The 12,354-nt window shown below is 33.9% G+C and overlaps 1 protein-coding gene across 1 annotated transcript; it reads left to right on the top strand.

Annotated features, from left to right (window-relative positions):
- Positions 1-158: 158 nt before the first annotated feature.
- LOC139463433 (uncharacterized) lies at positions 159-7,199 on the top strand. The gene is made up of 11 exons (XM_071244693.1): positions 159-264; positions 1,135-1,230; positions 1,468-1,542; positions 1,799-1,900; positions 2,150-2,429; positions 3,039-3,222; positions 3,623-3,751; positions 3,915-4,160; positions 4,422-4,611; positions 5,091-5,266; positions 5,614-7,199. The coding sequence occupies exons 1-11, from the start codon at positions 219-221 to the stop codon at positions 6,763-6,765; spliced, it is 2,676 nt and encodes an 891-aa protein (XP_071100794.1). The 5' UTR covers positions 159-218; the 3' UTR covers positions 6,766-7,199.
- The last annotated feature ends 5,155 nt before the right edge of the window (positions 7,200-12,354 follow it).

The raw sequence follows: 12,354 nt of genomic DNA, 5'->3' as shown, positions 1-12,354 counted from the left end.
CATGGTTAAACTAAGTGCTGTTACGAGATCTTTTGGGACCCTTAAATAGATTTTCTTGCTTTATTGCATATGTCTCATTTGATAAATCAACCTTGAAACCTCAAGCACACATTTGGAATTGTGATTCATCTGTTGCAAAGAATTTTAACTAAGCATGAGGTAGAAGCTAAAATATTTGCAAAACATATTATTGCATTGCTGGAGCTCAACATCCTCTGATGTCTGAAGCAAGACCGACTGGTATTGCTTTCATCGTCATTTACAGTGAGTGCCCTTTTATATTTTCATACATTTATGTTTTTAGAAAGTGTGGAATGTTCACACATATACTATTTCTGCAAGTTTATTAACATTTATAAATGGCAAATTTCTACTAGTCGTTATGATACCTTAACAATTGGGCAGTTTGGCAAGGACTGAAGGATTTGTGTCAGCTTCTGACGCTGATGATGGGTTAACCCTTTGATTTGCATAATAACAAAGTGTACATATTTTAACATTGAAATTAGATGTAATGAAGCTTTTGAATGGTAGTCTGAAAGAGTAATCTTTAGACTCGGTTCGATTCCGGTCAAAGGCAAACACATCGAGAATACTTATTCACTGCGTGTATTCTTACTTTGTGATGTAATAATATATTCTTGTGTTAATATCCTTATTATTATTAATGTTGTATGTTTTCCAACAACAAAAATTACTTTAGTGCAAAATAAAAATGTTATTTTTTGTGTTTAAATTTTTATGTTAAAGGGACACCTTTCCTTAAATAATGATTGATATGTTTTAATATAAGAAACTTCTTAAGTAAGTTATGTCAGCTCTTCTCAAAGTGTACATTGAAGGAAGCTAGGTACATAGATGCATCTGTTTTTCATAATGTACATATTTGTACTCTGTATAAAAAATAATTACTAGTTATGTTACATTGGTGCAGTTAAAATGACCTAACACTGGATTAATAGTTATGTAATACCAATATTTGTAGTTTTGGTCATTGGGCCCTTTATATTGAAAAAATATATGTGTGTCGTGATTGATGATGGTTTACCAGAATTGTGTATTACCAGACAATTTGTAACTAGGCAGTGTCAGCTCCTACATTTAAATGATTGGCAGTATCATTTACATTCACAGAGTTAAACATTGACCTTTCCACGTGCAAAAAGAATGCCACAAGTTACACTGAAAACAAGAGAAGTTCACCTGCTTCCCATAATGAAGAATCAGATGGTATGGCCTATTTCTCCCTTTTTTCACAGATGATAGATACATACAGAGTTAGAGATACTGATACTACATTTGTACTGTATTCTACTGTGAATATGAAATTTGAAAGGAACTTTGGTTGTATAAGGAAGTAATGTGATTTAGCTGTAGATTATTTAAGAATTAGTTTTCCTTTGTCATATCTTTAAAATACATAAATTTTCATTGGCCTAATATGTATTTTCTTATTTTTGAATATAGCATCATCTGTTTCTGTGCAAAAAGAAGCTGAACACATTTATGCAGCCTCACCGTGTACCAAAATCTGTTCTACTGGTAAATGGCTTGTGGTATATTACACATAATACTATTAGAGTAAAAGAGAATACTTTGAGTAAATAATAATGTTTGTAAATGTGTTGAAATGAAATAAGCTATATAATAAATTATTGGAAAAATGTGTTTCACATATGATTTATGCGTAATACAATATTTCCTTTGCACCTATTGTACTCATGCTTGTCCTGATGATTGCTTATCTGATATTGTTGTCTATTTCTGAACATGCTCACATTATTTTACTTTGTTTTAGGGACTGAACCCGATGAAAAACCAAAGGCTGCAGTTGGTGAACACAACTATTGTTTGGATTTGCCACCAAAACAAAAGCTACCATCTACATTTTCAACTCATGGTACATACATGAAATTAAGTATCTAATAGGACCAATTCTACTTTTATGTTTTGAAGAGATAAAAATGTTATTTGATAGGAGAAAGTTAATGTCTTCTTTCATTTAAATAACTACAGAAGCCATCTACATTTATCAAAAGTGTAAACTGAAATATATATATATATATTTTTAGTATTTCTATCAGATGAGTAATGGATTCTGATATATGGGAAAAATACAACAATGGTACCAGTATTTTTCGCTGTTTAGAGTCATTTGCTGAAGTTGGGAAACAGCCACAGCAGACATATTTACATGGACTAATGGAAGCAGTTGCATCTGAGGACTTGGAGCAAGTTGTGACCTTACTTTTGTCCCACCCCAGTTCAAGAAATAAAATAAACGAGAGAGTGATACAGCAGCTACAGTCAGACTGTCAAGAGCTATCATCATTATCATCTCCATCGGTTCTCAGGGAGCAGTCAAGTCTGCAGAATCTTACAGATAGCCATGACTTTATAGGTCAGGTATTTCAGGAGATGAAAGAAAGGTAATCTAATTTGATGAGTGAATTTACAATATGAGGTAATATTTGGGGGAAAAATGTCATGTTTTAATTGTAATAAAACTTTTATCATGATTGTTATATGAGTAATATAATACTAGTTTTAATATAAGCTTGAGTACTAAAGTTACCAAAACATTGGTTGAATCCCTCAACTTTTAGCTCACATAAACTGAAATGACATGTTTCTTTTTATGGTGTGATGTTTTTACCTTGTCATCTACACTAATTTGCCTTTTCTTCATCATTTTTTAGCTTACCTGAAAGTGAAAGAACAAGTGACCTCTATATAATGGGTTATAATGTCTTTCTTGTAGTCTTTTATATGTAGTGGTTATTTTATTTGAATACTTATGCATGTCAGGTGATAACAGTGTTATGTGAAGAGGAGCTTATTTGGTTACACTAAAATCCCTCTAGAATGAATTATGTACCTTTGACTATGTTTACCAAAAATATATGGCAAGATCACTGTGTTGTTCATTTGCTAAGTAATCCTGCTTTTATTGTACTGAAGAAACAGCCCTTATTCTGAGAACATAGAAGGCATCAAAATATAGTTCATAATTTGCTAGTTTCATACTCTTTTACTAGGGCACCATTCTTGTTGGCTGTAATGTCCACTGTAACTGGATGTATGGATGGTGAAATTCCACTCAATAAAGTGGCTGCAATAACGTCATCATACTCCATACTGATGCGTATGCGAAACATCCATCTAACAGCATGGCATAAGATGGTGGGATGCATTCTCATAAGAGGACATTTAGAAGATCAGGTACAGTACTATAAAGCATTTGTTATTGATAGTAATGATTTTGAGGATAGAAAGTTGTAATTAATATATATATATATATATATGTACATGGCATATACACATTACCAGTTTACAATGGTCATGGACACATGTCTATTTGGAAACAATATTCTTTTAAAAAAAATATACATTTTAAATATATGTGTTAGCCCATCAGAACCTGTATTTTGTCTGATGTTTAATGCTAAAATTGATTAAGAAATTATGTCCACCCATTTTTATAAATTTTTATACTGTCCCATTTTAATTATGTTGATAAATTAAATTTCTGTGTTAAATTGAAATATGACTATGCTTCTTTTTCAGTCATTGTATGTCTAATCCAGGCTTTCCGGTGCACATTCTATGACGTTATTTACAGAGTATGGTACTACTGAGCAACATCGGATTGTGCCAATCCCCAACTACCAAACTCCGAATGATGGCCCAGGCAGTGACTCAAACAAAGCTTAACATTGTTCGATCATTACAATGTAATCCATTGATCAAGGTAATTACTCAATGCAAAGAACACAACAAGTTAATTTATTATTTAGCACTGTTACATTGAAATATGTCTTCTATGTGTTCCATTAGTTATCATTTTAATGTTGTATGACTGAATTAATGCAGTATTTGAACATGATGAATGTGATATGATTCATTTCTTATAGATCACTGGAGACAATTTGGATGTCTATATCAGGTCATCTAAAGTAGGATCAACTAAAAATGACAACACGGATCTTCACATGTTTGCATCAAACATCATTTTCTCCAAGTTTGCTGACATTAACTTGAGCACTTCACCACCCCCTCCATCATCTACATGCATCAACGCATCTGATGTCCTCCCGAATGAAGACACTTTGAACAAGTTATCCTCAGCTTATATTGTTCTCATTGGCAGAATACTGAAGGTTAAGAATCATATAATATATGTTATTAATATCTGGCATGCTCAGATCAGATTTACTAATATCTAAATGAATGAAACATAAAGTTTTATAGATCCTTTTGTTTAGCTGTGGATTAGGAAGTTTAGGTTTGACATATTTTGTAAGGGTTTGAATTCAAATGCTTTGATGTGAGAGAAATTGTTATTGATTTCATGCCAGCTGTAACTGTTATCTGTTTCATCTGTTAGCTGTTATTCATTGTGTTTCAATCCATTATTTCAGGATATTCCAGCACTATCATGGCTTAACATCCCAACACACATTCCACACAGCCACAGTAAAACAGCATCCATGAAGACAGAGGTACATCCCATGCCACTGTTATTCAGCAATGAAGCCAAGTATGAAGAATGTGTGAAGATTCTTGATAGCTATGAGGATCAGTTGACAGAACTCTTTACAAGTGCACATGGTGATGATTACAACTTCATTTACATGTTTCATATTGCTCTTAATTGTAAATTAAATCATCTTTTCCTGAAACACTTTATTGCACTTTAGAGTAGTTTTCAATTGAATGCATCAGTACCCAACGTAAATGTAATCTGATATGAGTGTTATGACACTAATTAATGGATATTAAAAATAGATTTATTTAAGTAAAAGTTGCACATATTTGTTTGTTAAAATTTGTATGTGTTTTTTTTGTTTGTTTTTTGTTTAACATCGCACTCAGCAATATTTCAGCAATATGATGGTGTTCTGTAAATAATCGTGTGGCTGAAGACCTATTCTACCATGGATCTTCATGGGATTTGTGTAGTATCATAACAGTAGTCACAACAGGTTATCATTGTGGAATTAGATGAATCTACTTTTAGAAACAATAACAATTTGAAATGATTACCTAACTAATAAATATTATATTCAAATTATTTTCTCGTTATACAGGTGACCAATCAGCGCTAAGGGAACTTCATGTTCCAGTCGGTGGGGATCAGCTCACCAGGGTAAGGCTTGAGGGTGCCAAGAGTCTCAGAGCACTTTCTCCTACACCTGCCAAAAGATTTGATGATCTTGGACCATTTGTTATTGAATGGTGGCACAACAAGCAGGACTTTTTGGAGGTATTTCATCTTTACTTGACTGGACTCGACCTTGCAACATCATTTGTTCACATTATACCAATCAAATTATCAATATTGTCACAATTTCATGTCATGTGCCTTTGTATTTCATTTATACATATTTATGAAAACGAAAATATTTAGATAGCCAACAGAAACATTTTATGAGGGCAAAGAAAAAATATATTTCCTTATGATATACTAGTAACAACTTGTATTTCACATCAATGTCAGGATTCTAATACGGAAAGTCAAGTGTTAAAACTTTTGACTGCTCGTGAGTTATGTAACAGTGCCATCACACTATGTGTATATAATACACTGACACTGTATATTTTTTTTCACAGAAGGCATACAAGGCTTTGTTCAGCCCAAGGTCAATTAGACAGCCAGGGACACTATACTTCTACAAAGCCAAGTTTAACATGACAAATGTTAATGGAAATGTTAAGAGGAATTTTCAGTCTCATCATGACCTACTTGTTCATGTTGGAAAAGCTGTTATTGTGGAACAGGCACGTGAATACTTTGGTATCACTGATGACAACAAGACAGCTTTGAAGAATATTCCTGTTGATGTTTTCAACCTGTCTTTGGAAGAGAAAACCACAGCGTCAGAGGCAGTTTTAAGAGCTTTCCTTGTCCACTATGGATACCTTGATTTAACGTTCAAGGATTCTTGTGAAAGAATGTATTTGATTTTTCATGTAAATGCTGATGGTACAGTGGTGGAAGAAAAGTCTCAGTTTGAACCTGATGAAGTCTACAGTTATTGCCAGCAACTATCCCACTGGGCTCTCCATTTAATGGAGCTTGATGACACAGCCAAAGAGGGAGACAGTGATAGACTTATCCATAATGCCAAGATGAACATTCCATTCTTTTTTGCCCATTCTTCACAGAGTAAATATTTTGTGGAGAATATTGACTTTCTCATTAAAGTCTGCTACTTGCTCTCTCCAATGATGAAAGAACTTGTCCTTGACACAGCTTTCATTAACACCAAGGGAGGAATTTCAAATTGTGTTGAGGCTGACCTAGTGCAGGAACACAGCATAAAGAATCAGAAGGCGCTCATCAAACAACTTGGTGCCAACAAGACCAAAAACGCCATGATAACAGCAACAGGTGCAGCAAGTGCAATATTCAAAGTTTGTGACAACCTGAGGATATCTCTTGGAGTCAAACGACAGTCAACCAGACATTCCAAAAGGATTTGTATTTCTCAGATAGAGTCAATTCAAAAATCACTTAATGAATTGAGGCCATTTCATCATTGTGCAGGAAGAAAGTGTCATGGGTTTAAGGGCATTGTATCATCCCCTTTCAGAAAGTTCACAAAATCTAGTCTTTTCATCAGAGTCCAAGATATTGTGTTCAGATTGATGAAAGGTGATCATATTGACATGGATGACAGATGTAATCAGTCTGATGATACCAGTGATTCGGTTGCTGCTGCTGATGATGGCGATAGTGATGATGAACTTCCACCTGTGTAGTTGTGGCAGAGTGATATTTTGTATATACAACTTATGTTATAATTCTATTTTAGCCATAGTTTTATTAAAGGCGACTATGCTTGTCGTAAAAGGCGACTAACGGGATCGGGTGGTCAGGCTCGCTGACTTGATTGATCCATGTCATCGATCCCAATTGCGTGGATCAATGCTCATGATGTCAATCACTGGATTGTATGGTCCAGACTCGATTACTTTACAGACCATCGTCATATAGCTGGAATATTGCTGAGTGCGGCGTTAAACAACAAACAAACAAAACATTCAGAATTTAATTCATGGAGCCAATGGACGTGTTAATTTCATGGATTTGAAGGTTAGTTGTAGTATATTTCTTCTGTGATACTTTATATGTATTTGTGTATTTCTAAATCTTACAGTTAGAAATAGGTTGTGCTAGGTTTATTGCTAGTCAGGTTGTGTATTGAATTCACAGTTCAGTGTATTCTGGTTATGATTATTTTATATGATAAAGTATTATCATGATTATAAAGAAGTTTCTTTAATTGATAAATAGTTGTTTTTTTCTAGGCTATTATCATCTTAACCTGAACATTAACTAAGTAAAACTAAACCCTAAATAAACTCATAGTAATTCTCATACCTCATGCAGTAATTCTCATACCTCATGCCGCCCTCGAAACGATCTTCTTCCATGACACAATGATTAACGTAACGTTCACCTCGACGTCGGTACACGCGAATCCGTCCATGGGGATTGCATAAAAGTAAACTTTTGCATGAAATGAATGCTTTTCTGTAGCAGTTGCGGTTTTGTGACTTGATTCCATATATGTACTACAATATTGAAAACCAAACTTTACTTGTTTGAAAAATACACTAAAATATTGGTGTCACAGGAACTTTTGTTGTTGAGTATATATTACTGTATCTTTCTGCAGGTTACTGACTACATGAGTAACATAGGTTTCTCGCTATTTCTCGCTATTTTAAGTTATATCATTGAATGTCCATTAGATTTAAGGCCATTATGTATATTATAACAATGTCATTGTTCTATGTCTTTTGTGCAGTATGTCTTATTATTTATACATTGTTTCACAGCATATTTATTCGCCTCTCTCTTCTGAGAAAATAAACATCCATCAGCTCACACCCTGTAGCCGTTTGTTGTGTTTACTACCCTGACAACAAGGTGCTACTTCATAGTTATTCTCAAAATATTATACTGTGTATTTAGTGTGACAAAAATGTTATCAGTGGTAGAAACAAACATGTTTAGTCCACTAGTCCTTATAATGATAACGATATAGCAAAATCCTTAAAAATGGAAATTTTCTAACCGTCCTAATGATACCTCAGTGATGATACCTTAAGTATTGGGCAGTTTGGCAAGGACTACAGGACTAGTGCCAATTTCTAACGCTGGTTATACTAATCCTGGATGATAGTGATGAGTGACTTTCACCTGTGTATTTAGTGTGACAAAAATGTTATACTGATGGCTGATGATAGTTATGTGTGACTTTCACCTATGTAGATAGAGGAAAAGTTTGAAAACGTTTGCCAAAACTAGGTGTCAAAGGTATATTTAAGACAGTGTTAACAGTGTTGCAGACTTCAATTAAATTTCCCCCAGACCACAGGACTGACAACTTGAAAATCTTACCAGTCCTTGTCAAAAGTTGTCAGTCTAAAACAGAAGATGAATTTCACTTTTTGCTTGTATGTAGTAGGTTGTTTTCTATTTAAAAAAAGTACACCCATTTCAAGCATTGGAAATATCTTCATAAATTTATCCTATTAATGGCTTCTAAAAATAATGATCTAATGTATAACTTAGCCTGTAAAAAATGCAATTGCACGAGACAAGTCACTTGAAATGTATAAAGAATTAATTATAAGTCATAAATATGTTTGTATGTAACAATGAAAGACATGTAACAAAACCTATGGCCTAACAGCAGTGAACAACCAATAGAAGAAGTGAATACTATTTTATTCATCTGAGCCTTAATGGAAAGGCTTTCTTGGAACTAGAGGATTACTGCAAATATCAATATCACATTTTATATCATAAAGTTGTCATCTTGAAGAATATGTCAATATTTCACAGAAATAATTGGAAAAATTTTAAGCTGATATTTCAGTGTACAAATTGTACATATCTCTTGGTAGTGAGGAATTATTAATGTTAAAATGTACTCTATATTTAGGAGACATACTATGTTTTCAATGTAGAGCTAGGTTACCTGTAAATTATGGCGCTAAATTGAAGTGGAACCCAATGCGCATCTCGACATTGAAAACACAGTATGTTTATCTCCATTCTACAATGACTAAATAAAACACGAACTTGGTGTTAGCAAATATTAAAGCACAATGAGTTAAGCAGCATGAGTTAAACGTTAAAAGATGGTACTTGTTGTTACCCTGTCTGGCGCTCGGCATTAAGGGGCTAAAACAAGGACTGGTCGGCTCGGAGTCAGTATACTGTGTCTGAGTGGGGTATTCATGTTAAACTGCGGCATGGTATCTCAGTGAGCTATCACTATAAATCGGCATCAGTCCGGACGAGTACAACGCTATCTTCCAACACTGGACCCACATTGATCCAATATCTTTGTGTTTGCTTGGTTCTTTTTCAGCCATACATATATTAACATGGCTATATTATTATTATTTAGGAGGTCAAAGATATATCACATTGCAATAATAATGGTGTGTAACTATATTTGAGAGTTGCAGAAATGTTGAGCACATCAGTTTTCTTCAGATTATTTACAGCATGAGCTACATTTACAACAGAAGCGACAATTAACGCAGCACATACATCCTTTTGGACTTTTGTCATTTTTTTCAAATCCAAACACATTCAACAAAAGGGTTCTCATACATGATGTTGTTTTGCAGTATTCTATGATATCCAGTTGTATGCCTGGCAGATTGGCTTTGATGTCATTGTTATCAAAATACAAAAGGGCTTCTGCTTGCTGATTTCTCCGCCCAGCTCTGCCGATTTCCTGAAGATATCTGGAAATGCATCTGGGTGGGCAACAGTGAATGACTCTTGTTATGTTCACAGGGTCAAAACCCATACCAGCACTAGATGTTGCTAATATTAGTCTAATTCTGGGGTCTGGTTTCTTTAATTCTTCTAATGTTACATCAGTAATTTCCTTGTCTTGAGTAGAATATAAACATGAATACCTGGATGCATGAATTGTTTGTTTACCAAACATTTTGGTTATGTAGCGAACTGCTTCACTCATGTATTTCATAGGCAGAAACATGAGGGTAACTGGGTACAGATCAGGATTGGCATACAATTTGTCAATTTCTGGTACATAAATGTTTTCAAATACTCCAACAACATCTCCACACTCATAAATACTATCCTTGCATATTTTGGATAAGTAGATGTTTGGGCGATCCGGCACATCCTGGATTATTGCAGGATCAACCATTCCAAGAACTGAAGGAAGTCTTGCCAGTTGTAAAACAGTCAAAGTTCCACTCAAACCAATGAACATGGCATTGGTGAATACGGCTGGCAAATTCTTCAGGGAATGATATCCTTTCCTGAATTCTTTACCCCTGTATTAGAAGATTAATTATGTTAACTTTTTATGCTGTCCCTTTATGGCAAAAGACAGAGAACACACACTCGAAAGTCAAATTAATAAAGCAGGTAAAATTAGGGTTCATGTACTAGGACAGACTCTTATTACTTTATGAGTATTTTAATTGTAACTTCATTACAATGAGAATAAATGTGTTTAAAGTACATTATTATGCATATTATATTTTGACATTAACATGTTGTTTGGTTATCTTGCTATTACTTAGAGTTGATAAATATTTAATCAAACATATCATTGTTTCTTACCATTCTTCAACAATATGACACTCATCAATGAAGACTGCCTTGATTTCTTTGGAACAGATTTCAGTGTCTCTCAACTCATTCATCACGTTTAACAGTCCCTCTGGATGACACATGATGATGTTAAACTTTGATGTCAAGACATCAGCCATACAACTGTCTCCATCAACAGTGTACACCTGGAAATATTTCTATAGATTAACTTAAGCAAGATTGTTATAATTTTCGGTTACAATATCTCATGTTAGGCATTGTAATAAGCTAGTTTTTCTGCAAAAACATCCAAAGGAAGAAATAAAAAAAAAGAAAAGTGAGAAAAAAAATATGATTCATAAGAAGACAAATGGACACAAACATTTACAAATAGAAGTAAAATGAATATATGTATTTTGGGCATGTGAGTTTTTATGGTTTGGAAATCAAGAAGGTTAGGATATTTAAATATTGTAGGTTATGCATGTACATCATAATATCATACTGTCATGTCACTTCAAACAGACAAAATTACACAGTAAGCCACTTGTAATAAAAAACACAACCTAAAACACTCTTAACAGACGTTTTCTACAATAAATGACTGTAATGGGAAAAACTCACCCCATTATACTTATGACATAAATATTTTTTTAAATATACCAACATAAAATTTGCTGTCTTAATATATATCACCACTACAGATAAAACATTATAAATACTAATTCATGCAACCTTACACTTTCTGTATTATCACATTCCAAAGTCACAACACCGCTTGCCTAGCTTCATAATATTTTTAATGATAATTTACATGTTCCATCAAACATATTGAAGACTTCAGAAGTATGTGAACTTACAGTTTGTCAATATATTTTAACCAGACAATGGGAAATGTACAGGTTTTTTAACCTCAACATCACTTATTAGAACTTTTTTTAACCAATTAAATCCGATGATTACTTCGTTGTATTTTTGTTAAATTGATTTTATTAGATATTGGTAGGAGGTTGGGGGCGGGGCCGTGGGCGGGACCGTGGGCGGGACCGGAGGCGGAGGCAGGTTCTTCGTAGAATAATTACTTCACCAATCGCTAGTTCATTTAGCCAATATCTATCACAAAAGACATTCACAATAGACAGTCACCTTGCCCTCAACGTCAATTCGGCAAGCCGGTATGTTGAGTTTCTGCAGATGAAGAAGCTGATCATTTTGGATAATGTTCAGAGGACTGACAACGATTACAATACCGGCAAGTATGTACGGTGCTAAATGGTACAAAATACTTTTACCATAGCCAACAGGTAAATTAACAATAAGGTCTCTTTTATCTTTTGAAAAATTGGCAATTTTCTCTAATGCTTCTAGCTGTTTTGGTTTAAATTTGTCATGACTATTGCCAAAATAGAAAATACTCAAGGCATCAATAGCAGACGAATTCGTGACAGCGTAGTAATATATTTTGTTCACAACATTGGTAAATAGAAAAAATCTACGTAAACAAAATAGTCCATGACAAGGGGTATAAATTTTATACAAATGTGGTTTCTGTTTTGTGTTTTTTGCTCGATATCCACTGTTAACATTTTTCATAGTTAATTTTTTTCAATATAGCTATTAACAAACATTGATTTCATATGACATCTCGAACCAATTTTGCATCTGACAAATGTCGATATGTTTCATGCGCAATACCACAGCAATTTCTTACGAACAATTTTACAAAATAAATCACTTGACTCGACACAAAG

The sequence above is a fragment of the Haliotis cracherodii genome, unplaced genomic scaffold (assembly GCF_022045235.1).
Source record: "Haliotis cracherodii isolate W230 unplaced genomic scaffold, xgHalCrac1.p SCAF_16, whole genome shotgun sequence".
Lineage (NCBI taxonomy): Eukaryota > Metazoa > Mollusca > Gastropoda > Lepetellida > Haliotidae > Haliotis > Haliotis cracherodii.
Note: the sequence above shows the minus strand (reverse complement) of the source record. Positions and strands in the feature narration are given on the sequence as shown.